General features: G+C 36.0%; 1 protein-coding gene across 7 annotated transcripts; it reads left to right on the top strand.

Moving 5' to 3' along the window:
- On the top strand, positions 1-27,500 carry LOC110806414 (helicase-like transcription factor CHR28). 7 transcript variants are annotated; one of them, XM_088206380.1, is made up of 12 exons: positions 1-138; positions 925-1,162; positions 1,268-1,460; positions 1,552-2,243; positions 3,687-3,758; positions 3,834-3,911; positions 3,999-4,905; positions 23,320-23,450; positions 25,223-25,474; positions 25,889-26,476; positions 26,686-26,895; positions 27,039-27,500. In XM_088206380.1, exons 2-12 carry the CDS (start codon positions 1,052-1,054, stop codon positions 27,150-27,152), a joined length of 3,348 nt encoding a protein of 1,115 aa, XP_088062506.1. In that variant the 5' UTR covers positions 1-138; positions 925-1,051; the 3' UTR covers positions 27,153-27,500. The 7 variants fall into 7 exon arrangements, with proteins under 7 accessions (XP_088062506.1, XP_088062507.1, XP_088062508.1 ...); XM_088206381.1 differs by having other exon boundaries at positions 29-138; positions 931-1,162; XM_088206382.1 differs by having other exon boundaries at positions 56-322; positions 991-1,162.

Genomic DNA, 27,500 nt, shown 5'->3' with positions numbered 1-27,500 from the left:
ATCAATATATTACTAGGATTAAAGTCAATAAATTTGATTTATGCTAATTGGATATTTAAAAGATCTCCTCCTTGTTCAAAACGTCACCGTTAAGCGTCTTACTCTCCTCCTCCCTCTCCCTACAGGCGGCTGCACCAGGTAAGTCGCTGTTTGTTAATCACTTTTTTCTTTCTCCGACTTCTCCCCTGCAAGCCCTATGAACAGTAGCAGCATAACGCATTGACGATCCTTCTCTCATCGGTTGGGATTTCTTTTCTCTCTCAATTGTCGGGATTCAACCTCGCCCCAATTTTATCTCCTTCCCTTGCCCAAATAACTAAAGGTTTTTGATTACTTTTTCTTCAAATACACGTATGTTAGTCCATAGATTTTGAATTTACTTTACGTTGAACTCCTGTTATTGAAGAGTATTCTTCAACACTGGATATTTCTTTCAGTGATTTTCTCTGCTTTGTTGTGCTAAATTAATCGCCTCTTAGGTGTTTTTTTTTTTTCTCTTTCTTTATTGTTTTTAGATAAAAATTTTGTTTGGCTCATATTTTAGTATTTGAAAATTTGAGATTTTCTATTGCAAATGATTATTTGGGTTTCGTAATGGGCCTTATTGTTTACTTAATTTTGCCCACTTAATAGTTGAGTATGAAAATTACGCATTTTGATTCGGGCGACTGCTTAAGTTGAGAGATAGTTGGAGTGTCTCTCCTTGAATATATGAAATTGTCTGTTGTTGTTTACTGCATTTCTAGTTAATGGTTTTCTCTTCATTTGGAGGGTTAAATTGCAGTGATTAACGATCGGTTCTAAACCTGAAGAGTGATTGTACTAAACGTAAAAATATATGAAAATTTTCTGACCGTGTAATGGCTCCCTTTTAACAAGCATCTTAACTGCCCCTTTTTGTTTCTCTCTATTTTTCCATTCAAGGTACAGTTTTATGTGGAAATGGGAATAAATCTGACTTCAGTTGTAAATTCTAATCATGTGGTGAAGCATTTGGATAGAGATGTTTGTGGTTAATGCAATTTTCCAAAGTTGGATGCGGCTAAATTAGATGCATGAAAATCAAGATGATCTATGTGATTTTGTTGACTCAGCTACAAAGTCATGGTCTTATTCACGTGGATGGATTTTCAGCTTAATTTTAAGACATTGCACGAACCTGGTAAGTGAGATATACTTGTAGTTGTGTGTAATGCTCTGTTAGAACTGGTGTTACTCTGGTCATATTGCTGCTTCTCGGAGTGTTGATCAGGCTATTACATTGCAGTTAGGCTCATTTATAAGGAATTCTCCATCTGATTCAGTTGAAGGAAGTGAAAATCACCATTTACGTTGGATGGATCCTATAGACATTAGTTCATCTGATAGTGATCTTGAGATAGAAGAGTCTATTCCCAGGGAAGGTGTTTCTGGGATTCTCCCTGCATGGGCAAGTGGGAGTAAAACAAATTCAGGTGCAGGTTGGACTTACTTTCAAATTGTCAAGGACTTTTTAGGTGTATTAGAAACTAGATTTACTGCTAATCATGGATCTGGGTTATGAAATTGCAGGTAATGGTGCTCCTTCTTGGAGGGCCCCTTCTCCTAAAGGAGTATATGCTTCTAATGGAAGCTCTTCAAATGTAAATAACCATTCACAAATGAAACAGCAGTTGCATTCTTCTCCTAATGGCGATAGAGGAGCATTAAATCAGCATTCCTGGGAAGACCCTAAGTATTTTTCTAAGAATGGGAATTTGGATCAGCCTTGGTCTGTTAATTCCCGAATTGCTAATGTTTCAGGTGCAGATTATGAGAAACTTTCATCTCAGCAGGCTTTGAAGAGGACCCTTCCGGCATCTCTTCACTCCCATATTCCAGGTCCTAAAGTGAACAATTCGGTGGGCAAGGGAAGCAGCAGTGAGATTCGTGATACCCATGAAAGTCCTTATCATTCAGCTGGGATAAGTTCAACTGAAAGTAGTTGGGTCCATGATACACATGGTAACCCTCACCACTCCCATGGGCTAGCTTCAGGCAATTTCAAGGGCTATATGAAAGATCATTACAGCTGGAATAATAATGACGACATCATGATGTATGAAAACAATAGGAGTAGGATCCTACCTCCGTCCTTGGTGCATGGGGCCTCTGCCTCATCTGCGCAAATTGTTGGCTCAGGTGATTCCATGAATCGATATGCGGCAGGCGAAGAAAGAATTTCTGGGAATGATGAGAGACTGATTTATCAAGCAGCACTGGAGGTATTACTTTGGATCATCTTCTCTTTTTATAAATTCTATAAAAAAAAATCAATCCGCAGTAACATATTGGTGCTTGATGCATTATTGCACTTTCCTCCTTCCTTTTGAACTGGGTAGCATATGAGTACTCTCTGTGGTATCTCAAGTATTATACGATACTTATTGGCAGTCAAGATATTTATAAAGTGGTGAAGCTCGAATGGCTATGGAATTGGATTTGCCAGTGAATAAAAGAGGTCTATCCTTTGCTGGTGAATTGGACATGTTAATGGACAGAATCAATGTTTACCACCTTGTATCATCATTTAAGTTATTCTTTATCTTTTTACTAAAAAATAAGTTTCTTTGGAATATACTTTTTTATGTGTATTATATGTAATGCTTGTGTTTACATGATATGTTATGTAATGGCACTTATTTGTTATATAAAGCAGGAAAAATGAGGAGAAAGCTACTATAGTTTATATTCGAAGATAGAAGACCTCCTAGTTTTAAATAAAAGCTTACTTTAATTATTTCAGATGGAATTCTAAATTTGTTTGAAACAAATAATTAAGGTTGCCTTCTTTCAGTTCATTCTACTGGATGAAACCTTCCTTTGTTTAGGAGGAGGTTGGTGAGGGGAATTGAAGTATAATAGCAGTAGTCTGTTACTACATAACCATGAAACTAATATACACCTTAACTTTTTTTTTCCTAAAAAACAGTTGTTTTTGGTTGTAATACATGAGGAAGACATCACTAGATTATATTTGAAGAGAACAATTTATCTGCATTGGTGCAGAATAGTTCTTGGGCTATGTGCTATAAGGACGCGGCAATCTGAAGATTATTTATCATCAGATGGTAATTAGGCAATTTCATATGATTATATGAAGTATATTTAGTCGATAGTCTTGATTGTTTAATAGTAATGTCTAGTCTAGTTTTTAGAATACCATGTTTCCGAATTTAGAATGCAGTGAATTGACATGGGTTGAGTAATTGTCTAATCGATTGCTCTTCGGAGCTCTCAATGGTTCTTCAATAATCAGGATCTTTCTTAGCATGTTGCTGGATAAGTTTTTCTCCATGTTGGACCTGTTGTGACATGGATGATTTTTTTTTTCCTTAAATTTTTTAGATGGCATCTAAAATATAAATTTTCTCAGCTCTATCTTTTTGTCTAGTAAGATATGCAAAGCATCAAGGGGATGCCGCCTGCATTTAGAAATTTTGATTACTAATTTAGAATTATAGGAGGAGAGAAATGAATGACATGAATGTAACCTTATACCTAAGTCAGCTTACAATGTAGTGAAGGGAGTTCCTCCCCCTTTTCTTTTGTTATTTTATAATTCTGGTGCTAGCAGATTACAACTGGCCTGCATGTTAAGTTTGGGATGAATTAGTTGGTGTTTTAAGTGCTTAAAAAGTTTATTTGATGGATTCTATTTCTCGCAGGGTCTCAACCAACCCAAGATTGAAGTTACTCCACCTGATGGTCTTTTGTCTGTTCCTCTATTACGGCATCAGGTCTACTGTCTGTCATTTTCTATTGTTTCATTTGTGTGAATTGAACAGCTTTGTTCAAATCATTTTACTTTGCAGAAAATTGCATTGGCATGGATGCTGCAGAAGGAAACAAAATGTGTTCACTGTTTGGGTGGAATATTAGCAGATGATCAGGTTATTCTTTAAGAATCTTCATGCTTGATGTGTCCTGGGATTTAATTTGACTTGTCTTTCTAGATTCATTAGCCTTTTATCTCACAGGGCCTTGGTAAAACTGTCTCGATGATCGCCCTTATACTAGTTCAGAAGTCATTGGAGTCAAAATCAAGGTTGGAGGAACAGTGTGATCGCAAAACCGAAGCACTGAATTTGGATGATGACGATGAAAATGGCAGCACGATTTTGGATAAAGAGAAGCAAGATGGAGAATCTGATGATGTTAAAACAGTTCCAGAGGTTAGTACTTCTTCAAAGGCATTTAGCAGGCGGAGGCCAGCAGCTGGTACGTTGGTTGTGTGTCCGGCAAGTGTTCTTCGTCAGTGGGCCAGGGAGTTGTGTGATAAAGTTGCTGACGAATCTAGACTTTCTGTTCTGGTCTATCATGGAGGCAGTAGGACAAAGGATCCTGATGAATTGGCAAAACATGATGTGGTTTTGACGACTTATTCGATTGTAACTAATGAAGTTCCAAAGCAACCTCTTGTTGATGAGGACGAAGCTGATGAAAGAAACGGGGAAAAGTATGGTTTATCTGCTGAAATTTCAGTTAATAAGAAGAGGAAAAAGACATCCAATGCTACTAAGAAAGGTAAAAGGGGTAGGAAAGGAATTGAGAATTCCTCTTTTGATTACGATTGTGGTCCACTGGCCAGGGTAGGTTGGTCTAGGGTTATATTAGATGAAGCTCAAACAATAAAAAACCATCGAACTCAAGTGGCTAGAGCTTGCTGCACACTTCGAGCCAAAAGAAGGTGGTGTTTGTCTGGAACTCCTATACAAAATGCAATTGATGATCTGTACAGCTATTTCAGATTTCTAAGATATGACCCGTATGCTGTGTACAAATCATTTTACAATACAATAAAAGTCCCGATTTCCAGAAACTCTGTCCAGGGTTACAAGAAGCTTCAAGCCGTACTGAGGGCTATAATGCTGCGTCGTACAAAAGGTAAATGTTTTGGTTCTCTTGCCTTGAGTTGTTGGATGAAATGAAGTCATATATGTTATGCATGTTTTAAGTTATATTATTTGATGTGTCCTAATGCACTTATAGACCAGAAAATCTACTTTTTGTATCTCGAAGCAATACTAATGTGTCCATAGATACATAATTTTGTATATGGTCGAGACCTGTCCATATTATTATTTTTTACATTTCTTTCTTCTCAATGAGATAGTATGCATTTCATGAGATTATAATGAATAAAATAATAATTTTCTGTGCTAAAAAAAGATGTGCCCTACCACACTTCTACTGCTGTATTAATTTTAATTAGGTTTCATCCATCTATTTCTGGAGGCAGCTTTGTTTTGTCTATTGCTCTCCCACCTTTGTGGAGATGCCCAAAAACATTTTTCCTTTCTTTTTTTTTTTTGAAATAAAAAAAAAAACATATTTCCTTTCTTGGGAAGAGCATATTCTTTTTCTATTTCAACTAGATTTCTAGCAGTGCTATGCATAGATTATATAATTAACTGAAGTTAGTTGATATTAGTATAAATTACCAATAGTAATATAGAAGTAACAAGTAACATTATTATACTAATTAATAAATTAACCGTATGCTTTCCAGGGGTGTTGAGAGGCACTTAATGAGGGTTTGCTTGTGGAAAAGGGGGCTGTGGAGTCTCCCATTTATAGTTTGAGGGATGATACTTTTCTTTTTATGCCTTAACATGGAAATATCTTCCTTGTTGTTATAACCCTTTTACATGTGTTTCTGATTATTTTTGGTTTGTGTACTAATTTGGGCAATAGTGGTCTGGCCAGTATTATGTTCAGAATTGTGTCATTCATGGTCTACCCAACTCAGTTGGGTGCTCTGTTGACGATTGGCTTATTACCTATCTTGAGGTGCCTCGGCGCCCTGATATATCCCTTTTTAGGATACTGTGTCTTGAGAGTTAGAAAGTTCTTTCTTTTCTTTAAGGCTTAGGGGTCTCTTTCAGGCTTGCCTTTAGAGTATCCCTTTCTTGGAACATTACTGTAATGAGGAACCTTCAAGATTGGGGAATTGAAGAATATGAAGCCTTACTTCTCTATTTGTCGCATATTCATATTAAAAATCATGATGACAAGCTGCGCTGGAAACACAAAAACAGTGGCAAATTTATTGTCAGCTCATTTTACGACTTCCTAGATGGCCGGAGTAACAGTAACCAAATGAAATTCCCAGCTAAAATCATTTGAAAATCGGAAGCCCCACCCAGAATTTCTTTTTCCGCATGAGAAGCTGCTAAAGAAAAAATTCTCACCCTGGATAATCTTATGAAAAGGAATGCCCATTGCAAACAGATGCTACCTCTGTAAAAGGGGACCAGAATCATGTAATCATCTTCTTCTTCGGTGCACAATCTCTCACAAACTTTGGATGATGGTTATTGGCCTATTGGGGCTATCTTGGGTCATGGCAAACACCGTCTCGGGGAAACTACTCGCTTGGGAACGTTTTAACAAAAGAAATAAGCTTTTTAAACTCATCCCCCTCACAATATTTAGGGTCATTTGGAAGGAAAGAAATAAGTGTTGTTTTGACAGAAAAGAATTAGATTTCAACACTTTAAAAGACAATTGGTTTCACTATTTTGCCTCTACCATACTAGAGCATAATTTTAATAGTAATATTGATTTTTCTTCTATTGTAAATACATTTATCGATATGTAAATACATTTCTGTACTTTTCTTTAAAAAAAACAGAGTATCCCTTTCTCTCTCTATATACTTTTTATCTCTGTTTTTAGGATTCCAGTTGGCATAGCTGGCAGAAGATAGAAAATTATGAGATGTTTGGTATGGGGTGGATGAAAATCTAAAAGATCACTTGGTTAGCTAGGATGTCTTGTAAGTCCATAAAGGATGGAGGCATTAGCATAGGGAATCTTGTGACCAAGAATCTCATTTTTGGTGGCTAAATGGCTATAGTGCTTACTTTGGAATCTTCTTCTTTGTGGTACAGGATGGGGAAGGGAAAGTTTGAGCTACTTCTGAACAGCTAGGATACTAAAACTTCTAATATCACTCCTACAAGCCTCTGGAAGTTCATTTTTCTTATATTTGTTTCAATGTTGGTGACGGTTCTTGACTTCTCTTCTTTTAGGGATCCATTGGTTGGGAGACCTTTCTCTCTCTACTTTCCTTGCCTTTATTGACTTCACCTAGCCATTTTGCCCCTTCTGATCTTTTGAACTGTCTTGATGGCCAGGTGGATGGTATTTCTTTTTCTTGCATTACCTGACCGATTGAAATTGATAGAGTTGACCTCTCTGGTTTCCTTACTTCATGGCTTTTGTTCTGCCCCTAATCATGATTGCTGAATTTGGTGCCTAGAGTCTTCAGGTGTTTAGACTTGTAACTTCATATTCAAGTTTCTTACCTGGAGTTCTAGTAATCATATCAATGCTTTGTTTCATACCTTTTGGAAGATGGAAGTTCTCTCTTAGGTAATGGCTTTCATCCGGAATGCTTGTTTGAATGGAAATGATAATTTCAAATCCAGAGAACCCTGAAAGCACTTCTCTTGGCATTTTTTTGATGTATTTCTACAATTGTGAGAGTGATAGCCAAGTTTTGCTCTATCCTTTGCATGGTATAAGGAGTGAACAAAACTTATATTAGGAAAAGTATTTTCTTTGTAGATTATCAATGTTCAGATTTGTAAATATACAAATAAGTTTTGTACACTTAGTGTAATACAAATTGTTGAAAACAGATCAAATAACGCTATTATGATTAAGTAGAAAAAAGAGTTGGGTGTTGTGTAGGCCATTAAGACTTAATAGATAGAATCATTGGTAGAGCCAAGACCCTCCTAGTTGAACACAAGTAAATTTTACACACGCAAGAGAAGCAGCAGAGTCCTACATGAACAAGACTTTAGGCGTGACTACTTCGGCACAAAGAATTTTTGAGAAAGGGTTCTACTATGACTATAAAGCACACACCTTCGCTTAGTTCAGGAAGGAGATAATTATGAAATTTGATTGGGGTATTCCTCGGGAAAGCTAATGGAGGAACCTTGTGAAATTGAAGCTTGTCACACAAATGATCAAATTGACGTAGAGACAAAAGCTTAGTTAAAATATCACCGATTTGCTCATTGGAGGAGTTCACAATTTTTTCGTTATGCTGTCGTCTAAAGTGATAATCAAACTTAATATGCTCAGTGGAAGCATGGAAAATAGGATTGTTATCAGTTTAAGAGCACCAATATTACACACCATAAAATTGGAAATTCTTAGGGATTAAATCAATACTAATTATGTGGTTGTATTAGCAACAATTTTGTACTAACTCCTTGACGGAGCTACGAGTAACACTATATTTATTTTTCTTTCACAATCCCACCCCATGAGAGCCCTTAGGAAAATTAGAGAACCATCTTAGTTCATCCACCCCATGTTTCACCTCAATCACGCTCCTCCAAGACAACTTGCCTGCTCCCTCCTAAACCACGATAGTCACTTCCCATTAAGAGTTCTATTAAGCCCATCCAAATACCTCAATCCCAATCCTTTTCTTTGCAAAAGTTGTCTCACCTTGTCGCCATACCACTTAAATGATATCTTCTTCTCTTCATACTGTCACCCCACAGGAAATTGTACTGCATCTTCTTCTATCTCTTTACCAAACTGAAGGGAATAGTGGACAAAGACAGTATTGATGCTGACTAATGTGCTCTTTGTGAGCGTCAACCCTCCCTCATTTAGATAGCAAATCCCTCTTTTAGTTGGCCAATCTTGATTCAAATATACTCATTACAGGGTCCATGTTGAAATCTCCTTGAATTTTGCTACAAATGGTAGCCCCAGGTACTTTATTGGAAGGTTCATGTTCTCTACTGCAAATATATGCCTTTTGGCTTGCTTCCCTATTATTCTCGATAATCACAAGTTCTGACTTTTCCAAATTTATCCTGAGCCTCGACTCTACCTCAAAGCAAAGCAATATACACCTTATATTATGCGATGCCACGTCCTCTGGGTAATAGAATAATAAGATGTCATCTGCAAAAAATAGATGGGTAATCTCCACTTTCCCCTTTCTCTCCCATATCAACAAGCCCCTTAACACTGCACATCTCTGGCTCTTAGTAGGAGTTTGTTTAGAGCCTCTGTCATCATAATAAATAACATAGGAGAAAGAAGGTCTCCTTGCCTCAAATGTCTTGAGGGTGTAAAGAAACTGAAAGGTCAACCATGAATCATAACTGTGAAAATCATCAAGGTAATACATGCCTTTATCCAATTGCACCATTTATCTTCAGAATCTAATCTATTCAGCATGTAAAAGAGATTATCAACTTTCCCATATCAAATTGGACGAAGCCCGTTTCTCCACATTGTTCAAGAGACTGTCAACAATCTCGTCAGCAATTAAGACCGCATCTAGGATTTGTTTACCCCCCACAAATATGTGCTAACAGTCGTCTATCACTTTCCTCGCCCATACATTCATTCTCTTCGCCAATACTTCTGCTTTTATCTCATACCCCCCCAACCAAACTAATTGGTCTGGCATCTTTAACATCTGAGGCACCTTCAACTTTTGGAATTATGACCAGAGGGCTTGAAGTTAGGCCTTTAATAAAAGAACTTGAGCTATAAATTCCTTAAACAGAGCTGGTGGATCCTCTTTCATGATTCCTTATTTATGATGGAAAAAACTTATATTGAAATTGTCCAGATGGGGCTTTATCCCCTCTACATTTTACGAGCCCCTCATAGATCTCCTCTCCTGTGAATTCCCGAGTCAAGAATGATCTATCTTGGTCCCCTTAACGTGTCAAAGTTCAAATTATTTAGAGCTAAATGATGAGCTAGATTTGGTGTTGATTAATGAGGAATGAAGTTGGAGACAAAAACTGCCATGGGTGCTTTATCTCTTGATGAGATTGTCAAAGTAAGGAAATTGGTTAGCTTGCCAATTAAATGATCCTTCCAGAAAAGGCTCTTGAGCTATCTCCCAATTTTAAACGAATAAAGATAGGAAATATGTTCGACATGGAATAAGATTTTTTGTGTATTTTATGAGTTAATGAGCTTAATGCTACAACATTGCTACCGATCTTGCACAATCTACTTTCATTTGATATTTTGTCTTAATTTTTTTGATTCCTCGATACTCAATCACATCCTCTTTTTTGACGATTGAATGTGCCCCTATAGTCCCATATCTAAACTTATGGAGTCTTGTTTTTGTAGTGGACCAATTTGTTAACATACCACCAAGCCATTTTTTATTAACATAATGACACCGAGCCCTTATTGCAGCCCGCGCCACTGAATCAACTGCTTTATTTTTGGTCCCAACAATTAAGAATTGTTTTCCCCTACTTGCTGCATCAAACACTAAATCACAAGCTTCTGATAAAAAACGAGCAGTTCTAGTCAGATTTGTAATATGAATACCTTTACGCTTTGCGGAGATATAAGGTGTCATTTTAGGATTCCATTTTCTAGTACCATGACCAAAATGAACTCCTGCTTCCATCATCTCTTCCAAATTGATGTTCCAATATCTTTTTGCCATTTCTCCTCACACTTCCTTTGAAAAAAGAGAGACGAGGTACCTTGAAATAAATAATTGTTCCGATGGAACCTTCTCTTCTACCGGAGATTGGCCGTTTATATACGACCCAAGCCATTACTTTCTATTCGTTACTTTCTATTCGTTATTATCTTTATCGCTTTTAATAAATTAACAAATCAAATGACTACAGTAAACAAGAAATAGTTAAATTAAAACGATGAATTCGCTTTTAGGAATCATTTAATCTTATAAAAGATCGTTTGGATGTATTATGTAAATTTTTTGAAATGCAAGAGTCAAATGATTTTCTGTGATGGAAGAAAATATCTCTCATTTCCCCCTCGAATAAATATAAATTCTTTTTTTTTTTTTGTTTCCAAAATAATGCTGGTATGTTGTCTTGAACAGTGGACTAATCCTTTGAATCCTGTACCCGCGGGAATCATCTCCCCTAGAACAACGTTCTCTTTCAAGCCTTTCAACCAATCGATACGACCCCGGAGAGCAGCTTTTGCTAAAACTCGAGCAGCTTCTTGAAAATTTGCTTCAAATATAAAACTTTGAGTATTCAGAGATGCTCTTGTTATTCCTAATAAGATGGCTCGATAACAGATCACTTCTTCTAAAGCACGCCCCATTCGTTCTGCTCGTAACAATCCAATTAGTTCTCCAGGTAAAAAAACATTAGACATTCCCTCTTTTGAAACCAACACTTTTGATGTTATTTGACGCACAATAATTTCCATATGCCTATTATGGATCTGCACCCCCTGGGATCGATAAACCTTTTGGATCTTATTAACCAAAGAGATACGACTTTGGACTATAGTTAGCTCAGCACCAATCAAGAATTCCAAGGAATTCCAAGAATTCTTGTTATACATTTGTTCCAACTCTCAACTCTCTTTTCTAGGTTTAGAGATATTGAATCAATCGAACGCATTTCTAGCACTTGTTCCATTTTTGGAAGACCTTGTGTTATATCACCAGATCTCGATTTTTCATATATAAATGTAACTAATGTATCTCATTCGTAAAGGATTTTTCCATAATGCCAATGAACAGTTACTCCTAGAGTAGCCAAATAAGGCTTAGCTGATCTTATTACTACAGAGTCAACTTGAACAATTAAAATTTAACCCGATTTTAGGTGCGGTCCATTTTTGGCTAGACATACATTTTCACAAATAAATTGCTCAAGACTAATTATTGTGGATGTTTCTTCACAATAATAATAATGATAATTTTGATAGAGAAAATACCAATTCAAATTGAATGGATTCAAAATGATGTTACGACATGGATCGGGATTATAAACTCTCCTGGTTTCATCCATTAAGTAATACTTAATTACTTCATAAATCTGGTTTAAATTGTCAAGTTGAAAATATTTCGTTACGGAGATCTGATTATGAGTTATTAAATGGTAAATTGAATAAAAATTTGCAATTTGAATTATTGTTCCTACAGGGCCCAACGAATTTCTAATTGGAATTAGATGATCCTTTTTAATTGATTGTTTTATTACATTGTGAGATTTTACATGATTGAATGGACCCATTTGAAAACAATTAGATGATGACAAAATTATCAACGATTGGCATTCCTTATTTCTAGTCAACAACGTACGAATAGTTCCGTGATTTTTGCTAAGTGATTGTTGAATCCTTTCCTTGTAATAAAACAAATTGATGCGATCTGACCCATTATCAGAGATCAATCCTGAACCAGATGGATCATTCCTTTTCTGATATATGAAATATGGGATTGGGATTTCACTAAGTCGATTCTTAGGAAATCTCGAATCAGACTATTTGTACTCACTTCCAAAGAAAGTATAGACCTCTTCGACGGAAGAACTTTTGTTGTCTTGGTCCCAATTCAAGACTAAACAAGTTCGAACCAATTGAATACTTGTGTCAAAAATTCCCCAAACCGGTTTGCCATTTCCATAAAGGATATAATTGACAACTCGAAGTTGCATATATTATCCTTTTCCCGAAATAGGTCTTGTGGGAAGAGTGTCGCTAAATTTATACCGTCTTCTATCTCATATGTGGTTACGGATCGCACCAAAACAAAATACTTTTTCTTGGTAGGTGTGATCCGTTGGACATAGATCTAATTTTTCCATTTTTTTGATTCCTTAGAGTTTGTTTTTTCCCTTCCTGGCGGTATCAAGATGCCACTGTGTCCTGATATCTTATCTGTTTTTCCCGGAAAATAAATATCTTCAAAAAAGATTTGAAGTTCAATATTTTTTTTTTCTTTCCATTCGGACCAATCCGCCTACTTGGCTTCTTATCTTTAAAGTGATCCATGTATCTACTTCAATGATACTATTGTTCCGTACTATTATGGAAGAAGATTCGGGTAAACTATGCACTTCCTCAGGAATGAAAAAAAAGCGATCTACTTTCATTTGGTATTTTGTCTTAATTTTTTTGACTCCTCGATACTTAATCACATCCTCTTTTTTGACGATTGAATGCGCCCCTATAGTCTCATATTTAAGAATTCCTACAAAAAATGCCAGTGTCATTTAGCCAATGTAAAGGAACTTTTTTGCTACAAGGTTCCCAATTCCCAAGCCACCATTTTTCTTTGACCAACAACAATCTCCTAATTTACCAAATGATCCCTATTTCTCTCCCTTGGCTCTGCCCGTAAAACCTCCTCATACACCCCTTCTGTACTTTCTGCCACCCAATTGATCTTTTCTTTTTTTCCGGATAAAAGGAGACTTTATTGAAATTGAGTGAATGAATTACAGAAAAGGAGAATAAGACATCCTTCTCAGTAAATAAAAGAAGAAAGTGAACCCAAAGAAGCGAAGGAAAAGTAAGAAAGAAACATAATTGAAAGGCTAAGTGCTGTGAATAAATCTAATTTTTAATTTTCTCCTTCAAATTTTTCATTTAACGATTAAAACAAAAATTAATAACAAAGTGGTATGCTAGATAGACATGCTTATATTAACCCGACTCTTCCCCCCAGAGAAAACAAATTCCCCCTTTTGGACATTCTTGTCTTTCAGAAACGTTACTAACAATTCTGTCCCAAAATGATTGCCTCCTAGGATTACCACCCAACTAAACCTCTAAGTAAATAATTAGCCATGTGAGTCTAGTGCATCCTATTATCTGTGCTAGATCCGTCAGCATATTTCCAGTCATGTTAGTTCTTACCAACCAACTCTTTGCTAAGTTGATACATATATCTTGGGATATGCTCAAACACTTGAACAAGTGTAAGCGCATTTGAAATCAAACTACTATTATGTGCTATGAATAAGATTGTATCATCCGCAAATTGCAGATAGAACGCCTCTATTCTATCATTCCCCACAATAGAATCCTGGGCCACTTCTCTCTTTGCGTGTTATTCTACTTAATATATCCACTACTAATGTAAACGTAAAAGGTGACAACAAATCTTTTGCCTTATCTCTATAGAGTTTCAAACCACGCTTGTGGCATGTTATTGGCAATTGTAGCTAAGAGGTTGATGATAGACATCTCTTAATCCACCTTGTCCATCTCTCCGCAAACCCTTTTTTCTCCAATAATATAAGCCCTCACAAATTCTAGCTTAAGGACTAATGCTTTTTCCTAGGATTTTTGGGATGTTCAACCAATACAGTTGCAAGAGAGGCATCCAAAAGTTGTCCATGAAGACACTCTGGTTAAGTGACACTGTGTCATCTAGAACATCACTAAGTCTCAAGGATAATACTTTAGTGATTTTCTTGTACACACTTGTCACTAGACTAATAGAATGATGGTTCGATACCTTCTTTGATTTATCGTTTTAAGGAACTAGGGTTATGAAGTCAAGTTCATGTTTCTACATATTACTCCATTCTTTTTTTTTTTTTTGGAAATATCTACATATTACTCCATTCAAAATAAATTCCTTAAATACCTTTATTAACTCTACCTTGACAATATCCCAACATGTTTGAAAAAGGCTACAGATAAACTACTCCGACTTAGTGCTTTTGTCAGTACCCATAGAAAAACTTGCTCTCTGGACTCCTTCAAAGGGTCTTTCTGACTAGAATCGACTTCTAATAAGTCACTTCTATGAATAATCCAAACTCCTTATCTGCGGACCACTGCTGATTGCATTGGGTAGTCTCTCTCCCTATTGTACTATTTCCCCTTTTCTAGCATCCCATTCTGTCGATCCAACTTCTTAATATTACTCTTTCTCCTTTCAGCATTGCTATTCTATGATATGATCTTGTATCAGCGTCTCCTTCCTTAACTCATTTGATTATTGTTTTTAGCCTCCAAACTCCTGTCCACTAAGAGCACTTCCTCAAGTCAGGTTTTAACTTAGATAAGCTACTCTCTTGTGCTTGCAAAATGTCATCCTTAGAAGCCAATCTATTCAACTCTTTCATCTCTTCCAGTGTCCTTGCTTTCCTTAGACCTATGTTCTATACCTCCTTGTTCTATGTTTTTTATTTCTCCTATATATATTGCAACTTCTTCACAAATTTGTATCCCTCCATCACTCATTCTTGTCACCATTCCGTCACTCTCGATGCAAAATTTTGTTGTTGTGGCCACACGTTTTCATCAAGCCAACGTAACATGCTGGAATACAAGCATGATGGTAAAATGATCTAACATAAGATAACGAAGAATCTCTTGTATCAAATTTGAAAATCTATTCTCCCAGGATGTAGAGACTAGGAACGCTCTATGCTTGATGAACATGTCCCTTTCTTAACCACATACCATGTATGTTGTGCATTTGCTAGGTGCATATCTGTCAACTCATGGCCTTGGATAAGATCATTGATGCTCCTCACTAATTTTTTGGATCATGTCCCTCATAATCTCTTTTGGAGATTGAAGTTTTTAGAGAAAATAAACTTTTAATTTTATTGTTTATTTCTTATGTTTACATTTAAAAGATATATATACAGTAGTTATTTTTATTCTAGTTACACTTTAATTGTAGGATATAATTATACCATAAGAACTCTTAACTAGTATAGTATTCTACTTAGCATGAAATCTTTATCAACACTCCCCCTTAAGTTGGCGTAAAGATATCACTCATGCCCAACTTACAAATCAGGTTCTAAAGAGATTTGTTGCATAATCCTTTAGTAAAAATGTCAGCTACCTAGTCGTTAGAAGATACATGATATAAGTATAGAGAGCGGCTAACCACCTTCTCTTTTATGAAGTGTCGATCAATCTCAATGTGTTTTGTTCTATCATGTTGAATTGGACTATGAGCAATGTTTATTGTTGCTTTATTGTCACAAACCATGGGTAGTTTTCCGTCTTTAAGCAGTTTTAACTCCTTCATTAGTTTTTGCAACCATAGTAATTCACATACTTCTTATGTCATTGCTCTATATTGTGCCTCAGCACTGGAGTGAGCAACCATGTTTTTTTTCTTACTTTTCCATGTAATTAAGTTGTCTTTTACAAGTGTGCAGTAACCTATAGTTGATCTTCTATCATCTAGAGAGTCAATCCAATCGGTATCTGTAAATGTTTCTATTTTATGGTGATCATTCTTAGAAAAGAACAAATCTTTTCCTGGTGCAGATTTCAGGTATCGTAAGATGCAAAAGACAACATGTAAATAAGTTTCACAAGGATCATGCATATACTGGCTCACAAGACTAACTGTATATGTTATATCAGGTCTGGTATGTGAGAGTTAAATGAGCGTTCCCACTAGTTTCTAGTATATCCCCAAGTTAACTGACGTACTATTACCTGCTTGCAATTTGTGGTTGTTCTTAATAGGTGATTCTGTCGGCTTGCAACTCATCATACCAGTCTCTTCTAATAAGTATATGATATACTTTCTTTGAGAAATGAAGATCCCTTTATTAGATCTGACAACTTTAATTCCCAACAAGTATTACAATTTTCCTAAATATTTTAGTGAAAAGTTCCTTCAATCGAGTCATCTCCTTTGTGTCATCTGCAGTCACTACAATATCATCCACATAAACAATGAGAATAGTGATTTTACCCTCATGATGTTTGATAAATAAGGTATGATTCGCATTGCTTTGTTGATATATAAAAGAGATTATAACTCTTCTAAACCGTTCAAACCATACTCTTAGAAACTGCTTCAATTCGTATAAGGCATTTATTAATTGGCAAACTTTTTCTTGCATTCTCTCATCTTCAAATTTAGGTGGAATTTGCATGTACACCTCTTCCTCTAAGTCTTCATATAGGAATGCATTTTTTACATCAAACTGCTGTAGATCCCAATCAAGGTTAGCTGTGCAAGACAAAAGTATGCTAATTGTATTTATCTTTACAACAGGTACAAATGTCTCCTGATAGTCAATCTCATAGGTCTGAGTAAATCTTTTAGCCACTAATCTAGCGTTGTACCTTTCGATCGATCCGTCTGTTTGGTGTTTTACGGTGAACACCAATTTGCAACGAATTATCTTTTTTTCCTGTGGAGATGAAACAAGTTCTCGTGTTTCATTCTTTGTCAATGCTCTCATTTCTTCAATCATGGATTTCTTCCGCTTGGGATCTCCTAGAGTTTCTCTCCAATCATGTGGAATAGACACAGAGGAAACAGACAAGACAAATACTCTATAGGAATGAGATAGAAAGTCAAGGAAACAAAGTTAAATATAGGGTGCTTTGTTCAAGTTCTCGTTTCTTTTCTAACAGCAATAGGTTTGTTTGATAAATTACAAAAGGAAGAGAACTCACCAGTATCTTCTGGAACTAGAGAAGATTCTTGACCTGAGATAGACTGCATGATGGCTTTTTCGGACTTCTCTTTTTTTGAATACCTTTTCAAGTCTGGTTTATGTAGACGTCCAACATTATCTTCTTGATTAAGACTTTCTGCAATAAAATTCTTCCCCTGAGTATGACTCTTAATTGTTACCCAATTAGGTATTATTTCTTCCTTCTCACTCTCCCCTTGAAGAAGTGTTGGGTTTGAGTTGAAGTAAGACTCATTCTCCCTAAAGGTAACATCTGTAGTTATAAAATATTTTTTAAATGGTGGATGATAATTCTTGTAGGCTTTTTGGGTGGAAGAATATCCAACAAATACACACTTAAGAGATTTAGGTTCTAGTTTACCCACATTTTTAGCATGAACAAAGTACACCTATCTAAACACTTTTGTGGGAACAATGTAGAAATTTTTTCCTTGCAAAACTTCCATAGAACTTCTAAAATTCAGGACCCGCAAAGGCATTCTATTAATAAGATAGATAGCTGAGAGAATTGCATCTCCTCAGTAATTATTTGGTAGATTCATGGTGAACATTAGTGACCGAGCTACCTATAGTACTTGTCTGTTTTTTCTGAACTACCTATAGTACTTGTCTGTTTTTTCTTTCAGAAATCCTATTTTGTTTACTGGTGTAGGCACAACTTATCTGATGAATTATCCCATTTGACTCCAAGTAAGCACGGAACCCACTATTCATATATTTTGTATCATTGTAAGTTTATGAAATTTTAATTTTAGCATCAAACTGTGTACATATCATTTTGTGGAAAGATTGAAAACATAAAAATACATCACTTTTTGCTTTTAACAGATAAATCTATATTAATCTAGTACAATAGCCAATAAAAATAATAAATCATCTATAACCAAAAAGAAAAATATTCTGAATAGGTCCCCACACATAAGAGTGAATAGTCATAAAAGGATCAATACTTCTATTATTACTTAAATGATAAGAGCTCCTCTTATATTTAGTAAGTTCGCATGCATAACAAAATAAACACTTTATAAAAGTTATTTTAAATAAGTTAGGATATAATTTTTCTAAAACAAAAAAGGAAGGATGTCCCAATCGTCGGTGCCATTGTAGTTTCTCTATATTAAATTCTTTATTCTCAATGGTTGCTTGATTTCCAATTAAGTTCAGATGTTTATTTAAGACATATAAGCCATTTTGCAGTCTACCAGTGCCAATGCTCTTCCCGGTTGAAGATCCTAAAAGATACAATGATTAAGAAAAAATTTAATTTTACAATTGAGATCTCTAGTTATGACACTAATAGATAAAAAATTGTCAGAAAAACTAGACACATGTAAAACTGAAGACAGTGTAATAGGAGGAGTACAATTAATGGAACTTGTTCCCGACACGGGGGTGTATGACCCATCTGCTATGCGGACATTATCCCTTTCAGTACAAGAAGAATAAGTTAAAAATTTTGTACAAGAGCCTATCATATGTCTGTTAACTTTAAAATTTTTAATCCAATTAATAGGAGTGAAAATAAGATGAACAATATCTGATTTTACCATATTCGATGTACCAACAGTTGATGGAGAGTTAAGTTGACTTCGAAGTCATTTCAGATTTTGAATTTGTTTTGTAGAAAAGGCTCCAACGGATGGTGAAGCAGGTGTTTCCCTAACTTTAATAAAATTTGCTTAAGCTCTTGTGATTCCTCCTCTTCTTTCTCCCCGATCTATAATTGGTCTTCTATGCAACTTCCAACAAATTTTCCTAGTGTGTCTTGGCTTGTTACAATAATCACACTTTCATATATATCTAGATTGATCAGATTGAGCCACTAATCCAGCCTTCTCAACTGGTGCAATATGAAACATGATATTTCTTCTACTCTCTTCTTGTTGATCATAAGTATAAATTTATTCTAATGAAGGAAAGGGATACTTACCAAGCACTTGGACTCGTATTTGATTATATTTGGTGTTCAGACCAGCTAAAAAATTATAGATTCATTTTTTTTCTAACAATTTCTGAAATTTGACTGCATCTGCAGGACACTGTACTTGAAAATCTTGGTAGTAATTTAACTTCTGTCATAATCCATTCAGTTCAGAAAAATATTGAAAAATAATTCTCTCTCTATACTTTGTGTCATGAACTTTAATCCGGAGTTCATAAATCTGAGCGTCATTATTTATTTGTGAATATGTAAGAGATGCTGCATTCCATATTTTTTTGACAGTGTTAAGCAGCAGAAATGTTCTAGTAATATGAGGTTGCATGGAATTTATGAGCCATGACATTACAAATAAACTCTCAGAGTCTCATCTATTATATTCTAAATTACCAATATCTGATTTCTTCACCTCACCAATAATGTAATTCTGCAATCCTTTAAATTTGATGAATAATAAATAAGATGTCGACCAAGTAAGATAATTAGTTCCATCAAGTTTTACGGGACTAATTTGTAGTGAAGGGGTTATCAAAGCTAGTAACATATCTTTTTTGCTTCTGTCATCTTAGAGTGCTAAAAATAAGAAGAAAAAATACCCAGTAATGAAAAATGGACCTCTTATCTACACTAAGGAGTTAAAATGGATCTTAAAAAAATTGAAAAAAGGACATAAAAACCGGAACCAGATTTGGCTCGACTCGGCATGGCAACGGCTCGGACGCAGACAACTCTGCTCAAGCGCAGACGGACCAAGTCGGAGTGGTATGGCGCGTGGAATGGCCACACCAGACGTCCCGTGCGTGGAAAAGCGAACTGGCGCGAGGGAGGGCTTTGTCCGATCAATGTAGCGTGACTCAGCACGCGACCAGAGCAGCATGGTGTGCAAGAGGATCAGTCGACCCGTCTCTAGATGCGGATAGACTGGATCGGAGCGGCGGAAGGCGCAGAACGACAGATCTTCTGAACGCGCGCAGCCGCGTGAAGAAAAGGCCGGATAATCGCGATCAAGTCGGATTCTGTGCGGAAAGGAACCAGATTTGTCTCAATCGGGCATTTCTGACGGTATTCCACCGTTTGTTTTGACCGAATGGGATGAAGCCGGTAGCGCATGTGGCTCACGCACCTCTGCTGCCAGTGGCGCGTGTGGCAAACGTGCGCGGAACTATGGCTGTTCTGGCTAGGGTTGAGCAGCGATTCCGTCTAGGTGATGTTGGGTTGATTTCTTTGGTAATTGAGTACCAACTTTGGTCTATTTTGTTTATTTTAAGAGTTTTTCAAAATCCTAAAATAGTTTTCCTTCGGCTCTGATACTATGAAGTTTTTGGAGAAAATAAATTTTTAATTTTATTTTTTATTTTGTGTTTACATTTAAAAAATATATAAAATGATTACCCTTATTCTAGTTGGATTCTAATTATAAGATATAATTATATTATTAGAACTTTAACTAATATAATATTTTATTTAACGTGAAATTTTTATCAACAGAGATACCTATATATGTTGAAATCACCCCATGCATTACAACACATTGGAGAATTTGGAGATATATGACAACTCTTCTGAAAAGTAAGAGCTTTTGGGTCTTTTCAACCATAAACACATGTGAACCACCATCTACCTTTCTAATTCACGTTGAGTAAAGCTGATAGAGAAAATGTCAAGGAGATAAGAATAGAAATGTCACTAAAGATGTACATATGAATAGGAAAGTCAATGCAGAGGGATGTAAATAATATGGGATACTAGGTCAATTAGGGTAGACTTGTTAAAGACCAAGCACTTTGGAAGGTTGGGTTTTCATGATTAGATTTTGTCAAAATCAACTTCAAAACTATGACATTTTCTCACAACACTTGGTTATTTGTGACCCGAAAAGTGCTAAATTTTTTGTATTCGTGTGAAATTGGTAGGATTCTATCACTAGAATGCTTCGTACCTCTCATGTTGCCTGTCATTGAGTAAACAAAATCTTGGTCATGGTAATTAGATTGGTAGTAATTAGACTATAGTTTCTGGGTATCAATTGAATGATAACGATGTTCTATTAGAGATGAAATCTGGGTGTGGAAGGGTATTAGCGGACGAAGGAAACATGTGGATCTCATTCCGCCAACCATCTTTTAGACGGTCATGAATGAGAGAAATAGAAGAGCTTTTTAGGGGTTATATGAAGATATCAATTTTGACATTATTAAAAATAAATGGTTTCAGACTCTTGATTTTTTTTTATTCTTGAGTCATTTTTTTTACTCAATGGAGGATTTTATTAACCTTATTGGCATATTGGTAGATTCGTAAATTCTTTGTAAATGTGTTGACACCTTTTTGTTGCCAATTTTTAATAATAATTTTATAATTTTATTTTTTTTAAAAAAAGTAATTAGATAGGTTAGGGTTTTTATCAAGAGAACTTGGTGGGCAACCAATGTACTTGTGGAAATGCTCAAGATTTTTCTCTTGTAACTTTCCACATCTTGTCACATAGTCGGTAAGTAATTGCTGCTCATTTGTAGCCTTTGCTTGCTCTTCTCCCTCCATATGATCCTTGAACATATTTTGTACTCCTTTTAAATTCCTTCTCCCTCTTTTTCCTTTCAGCCTTCTCCACATTTTCAGATATGTGATACCCAAACGTGAATTAATTTTTAGCCTCTTCACCTCCAGAAAATCAAGCAAAGACACTGTAGTAATTGAGTCTACCTCCTCATCCTCCTCTTGCGCCTTGTTGTCTCCTAATCCCTGAGCTCCAATTTATCACGCGCCTTCCCTTCTTGGCCTAGTGGCATATTTGTTTCCAATTTCACTACTCTCTCTAGTGCCAGACGACTACTGCAGACCTCTCCCTTTCCTTCTCCAACTCTGTTTGGTCTCTATAATATATTCCTTTTGTTTCTTTACCTCCTACTAATGATGCAGGCCACATAATGATCAATTTCAGATGTCTGTCCTTGTCAATTCCACTTGCGAAAATCCTTTCTTTGTAAATCGTTCAGCAATGTCATCTTTACCTGCCTTGTTCTTGACCTTGTTCCACCTATGAGCCACGAACCCTGATGGATTGCCTGTTCCAGCTCTCTCATTATGGACTGTTACAAAGCCTTTTTTGTAGTTCTTGACTACCCGATGGATGGCTCTGTTTTTGGGATCTGTTCTGCCTCGAGAATTTGGGCCGAATAGTGACCTGTTAAAGAGACTTGAGCCTGTGTTATTTTTGTAATTTGGCAGCCTATTGAGAAAAACATTCTTGAAGGAAATATTTTGAAATTTCAAACCCCTTGTTATCCACCTAACTTTCGTATAATCATTGTGGTCAACTGTAATAATAAGAGAATATTTCTCTAATAAAATCTGATCCTCCTTTATTGCTTCCTCCATCATTATCCTCCTATTATTAATCCACATCATATTTTGAGGTCAGATTCTAGCTCTTTGAGAAATGGAATCTGCACTCCCTCCAAATTGGGGAAACTTCTTCATTCTCTGCCGAGAGTTGGATGGCACCTTTGGCTCTCTCTCTGTCCCGTTACCTTTATCTCTGTCTGCTCCCCTTTCTGCGCTATCATCCAATCTCAGCTTACTTCATCAGTCTGAAATTTGGCCCAACTGAATGTCCAATTCTTTCCATCCCCTGTATTTCCCACCGGCATGCAAACTCTGTGCTTCCTCCTATTCCCTATATATACTTTGAGATGCTATAAATCTTACTCCCTTATTCACGCAGAACTCAATTAACAAGTACCCCATTGACGTCCGATATATGGATGAAGGACAGTCCTTACTTCTAAATGATGCTATTAAGAATAGCCTTAATCATCTTATCCCTTAATCCACTTACTAACTCTAATGCTAGCAAGAAGACGACTCAAAGAATGATGGAAAGTGCCTGACCCTCTTTATTATTTATGCGATGTGCACAGCACTGATTGACTATTTAGGCAGCTAATTTTTTTTTTCCTTTCTTTTGATATTGATCTGTGCATAAAAATTTTCTATTTATATATTTTTTACTTTATTCAGAGAAGTTGGCTTTGTAGTCCATATTTAATCACTTTCGTGTCATGCCCTAGCTTGTATGTTCCATGTTGGATTGAAAAGCAAATCTCTGTTACTGGTTGGTTCTAATATAGTGATTTTTTTTGGTAATAGGAACGGAAATTGATGGGCAGCCTATTGTTAAGTTGCCACCAAAGAGCATACGCTTGACAAAAGTGGACTTCTCAGCTGAGGAGCGAGCTTTCTATAGACAGCTAGAAGCTGACTCACGTTCTCAATTCAAGGTATCTTCATTTTGTTACCGGAACCCTACTCTAGTTTATGCTTAAATTGATTTTAAGATGGCTTTCTTCTTAAATGACTTGAGAAGTCTATGAATGTGTAGAATCCATGAATAGTAACTTTTACAGTATGTTTGGATGAAAGTTAGTGGAGAAAAGAAGAGGAAAAGAAAGGATATGAGAGGTTTTTAAAAGAACAAAAATGAATTAATTTCCTTTGTTTAGATTGCATATTGAGAAAGTATAGGGAAAGAGTATCTTAATTCTTTATTTAATTAAGATGCATAAAAGAAAAGAAATGATTAATTAAAGAATATCTCATTTATCCTTTCTGTTAATAAAATGAAAATAGATATTTGAAAATAAAATAGATACATTATCTTTAAGAAAATTTTAATTCGTCATTTTTTCCCAATTTAGAGATATGGGAAATATTTTTAAGGAAAAGTGAGCTATTCTCGCAATCAATTTTTTCTAATTCTTTATTAGTTTTTATTCCAACAAAAGAAGGATGGTGGTATCCCATGCTTTTATTTCCTTTTTCTTTATTTTCCTTCACCTAAACATAGTGCTAAGAAAATGAAGCATGCAAATTCTTAGATTTGCTATGGGGACTAGAAAGCAACTAGAGGGTGTCTAGTTTGGGTGAGAAAGGGAGAGAGTATATGAATGGGAGAGAGTAAAGAAGTTAAGGATCATAAACACCCAATTTGATGAGATCTAGGAGAACAAAATTGCTTGGTGATCATGTGGTAGAGAGGAGAGTACTTTCACTCTCCCTTTGTTCAAGGAACAAGGTGAGCAATACCTCCAACACAATTTAGTGGGGAAGATTGGAAATTGAAGGTAATACAAATTACTACTTGTAGATGTGAAGAATAAAGGCTGGAGATGAATAATTGACACATTCTCACTATTATGCAATCACTGAGAAAAAGGTAGTGGACAATGTTGTTTTAGGAAAATATCGAGGTAGAAGGGCGATAAATGAGGAAGAGAGGGGAGAACTTCGGAAGAATTTAAGCAATGGTGAGGACAAAGGGGAAGAATTTGAACCAATCAAGTCGAAACAGATCATGAAAAGATAGAGAAAGAAAAAAAAGGGTAGAAGAAATTGGTGCATAATAACCTAAAATATTTTATGTTCAGATCATGGTACAGAGTATAGGTATGGAATCCACAAATGCTAAATTTAGGTTGGAAGGGCCTACAGTTAGTTGGAATGTTATTTTGGTTCAAGGTCTGGTTGAACCTTTTATTAAGTTTGTTGTTTGGATCTGTAAGTAATAGTTAGTAATATATCCTTCCTCTATTGGATATTTTTTTCTATGTATAACTAGGCAAGCTCCATGACTTGTAAATAAATTCAGTGTAACTTATTTTGATTCTCCAATAAATAACATTATTTCAAATATATATATGTATATAATATCTTTTCGTGATGGATTTCAAGATGTCTTTATTTTCTGGTGGATTTTATTTAATTTTTCTAGTACATTCTATTGTTTCCTAGTGGATTATATATTCGACAAGTTTTTCACTAAGATTAGAGATAGATGGTTCTATATATTTGGATCTTTAATTTTAGGGTATGATTTGTATAGGGTGGATGATTTTGGGTGTATAACTAATTGCCTAACCAATATGTAATACTTTTGTACATGGGTTGCACCCCCTTGGTGCTTTGTTAATATATTCATACTTTTTATTTCAAAAAAATATCAAGAAGTTTGAATTATGAATTACTGATTTTGGATAATCTCATGAAACAACAGGAATCTATCATATATGTTTGTGTTTTCCAGGCTTATGCTGCTGCTGGCACGGTAAACCAAAATTATGCAAATATTCTTTTGATGCTTTTGCGCCTTCGTCAAGCTTGTGACCACCCACTTCTTGTGAAAGGATACAATTCAGACTCTGTTGAGAAAGTTTCTACAGACATGGCAAAGAGACTTCCCAGAGATATGGTGGTTAATCTGTTGAGTTGCTTGGAAGCTTCCTATGCAATCTGTTTTGTATGTGATGTAAGTTTCCAAGAAAGTGGATCCTCATTCCTTGCGGGATTTTGCTTGTAGAAGCTTTATTTAATTTTCTTTTTGGGGTTTGCTGATGCATGTCAGCTGATAGTGTCACTTCTGCTTTGTTTGATTGGTTTATGGTAAATGGTTAAATGTCAACATAGTTTGCAACTCGAGAATTGGTTGCATTTTTAATCTGTTATCACGGAAGTTCTTGATATGAATGGTTCTTTGCTTTAGAGGCAATAAACTGGTAATATTATGCTAGGATAGATGGCCTGTGGATTGGTTGGTCGGTATATATGCACATGCTGACATGCATGTCTGTTTGGGTATTTCTGTGTACTTCTATGTTAAAAAGTCATCAAATTTTTCCTGCTCATGAATGACCTAGTTTTTTGATATTTTATGCTTGTGCAGGATCCTCCTGAAGACCCTGTCGTTACCATGTGCGGTCATGTTTTTTGCTATCAGTGTGTATCAGAATATTTGACAGGGGACGATAACATGTGCCCTGCACCTGGTTGCAAAGAGCAGCTTGGTACTGATAATGTTTTCTCCAAAGCTACTCTCAGAAGTTGTATGGCCGATGATCTACATTGCAGTCCAGCACATTCTCTGGCTAGTGAAAAATCGGTGGTTCATTATAGTGAGTGCAGCTCGTCTAAAATCAGAGCTGTTATTGAGATTCTGCAGTCACATTGTAAATCAAAGAGTCCGATTTCAGATATACATGATTCCTCCAAATTCAATCAAATGTCTGCTTCTGAAAGGACAAATACAGAGAGTCGCCCTTCTGATGTTAATGCTGCGAAGCATTCAACAGAGCATTCAAACCCATCAGTTGATGGGCCGATAAAAACGATAGTTTTCTCTCAGTGGACTGGCATGCTGGACTTAGTTGAGATGTCATTGAATGAAAATTATATAGAGTACAGGAGGCTCGACGGAACAATGACTCTACCTGCAAGAGACAGGGCTGTCAAAGATTTCAATAATGATCCCGAGGTTGGTCAGCTACATCAGGAAGCAATCAAAAGAATTTTTTCAGTCATTTTTAGCCTGCATTAATCTGTTTCTTAATTTCCATTTTGGGCAGAAATTCATAAGAATTATATTTAGGAATTGAGTAGCATCTACATTAAAGATATCGAGTTCTTTTACTGCCTGTATCTGGTCTTCACTCTATAAATCTAACCAAGTGACACTTATTTCAGGTTACTGTAATGCTGATGTCGCTGAAAGCTGGAAACCTTGGTTTGAACATGGTTGCTGCTTGTCATGTTATCCTCTTGGATCTCTGGTGGAATCCGACAACGGAAGATCAGGCTGTTGACCGAGCACATAGAATTGGGCAGACTCGCCCAGTTACTGTAACGCGGATGACAATTAAAGATACTGTAGAAGATAGAATATTAGCTCTTCAGGTGCTAACTAATCAATTCTGTCTTTTTACTGTTGCATTCTTTATGTTACCCATTTGTTTGCTTTTTTCAAGTTTTAGCAATGATTTTAATGTTAGAAAAGGCATACGTTGACTGATCGAAGGATCAATTTTAACTCTTCTCAGGAAGAGAAAAGGAAAATGGTTGCATCTGCTTTTGGTGAAGATCAAAGTGGGGGCTCAGCATCTCGACTAACTGTGGAAGATCTCAGATATCTATTTTTGGGGACTCAGCAGTAACTTGACTAACATTGGAAGATATCAAATGTTCATTATGGACCCATATACTGCTCTATTTTCACCTGTTCTGTTTCAAGTCCCTCACAAATACTTGATCACGCTTTGTATAGGATGAAAGTCTGGAAGGGCTGGTTGTTAACTTTGATAAGGAAGAGATCTGTGGCTGCACTTGTCATGCCTACCTACTGTGGCTAAACTTGGGCGATATGAGTTTGCATATTTTGATGGTAAGTTTTTTGAGGTTTTAAGGACCACGAGGGCATTTTTGTATCCAAGTGCAGAGACGGCAACTAGAGCCACCTGTAAATATTCTAATTATTTTGTGGTAATATATCAAAGATTAATTAA

This window comes from Carica papaya, chromosome 6 (genome assembly GCF_054855325.1).
Source record: "Carica papaya isolate Zhongbai chromosome 6, ASM5485532v1, whole genome shotgun sequence".
Classification (NCBI taxonomy): Eukaryota; Viridiplantae; Streptophyta; class Magnoliopsida; order Brassicales; family Caricaceae; genus Carica; species Carica papaya.
Note: the sequence above shows the minus strand (reverse complement) of the source record. Positions and strands in the feature narration are given on the sequence as shown.

Coding starts and splice junctions, on each gene's coding strand:
- LOC110806414 (XM_088206380.1), top strand. CDS start 1,052: ATGCATGAAAATCAAGATGATCTATGTGATTTTGTTGACTCAGCTACA. Junction 4,906..23,319: donor AATGCTGCGTCGTACAAAAG/GTAAATGTTTTG, acceptor TTTTGGTAATAG/GAACGGAAATTGATGGGCAG. Junction 26,896..27,038: donor ATAGAATATTAGCTCTTCAG/GTGCTAACTAAT, acceptor AACTCTTCTCAG/GAAGAGAAAAGGAAAATGGT.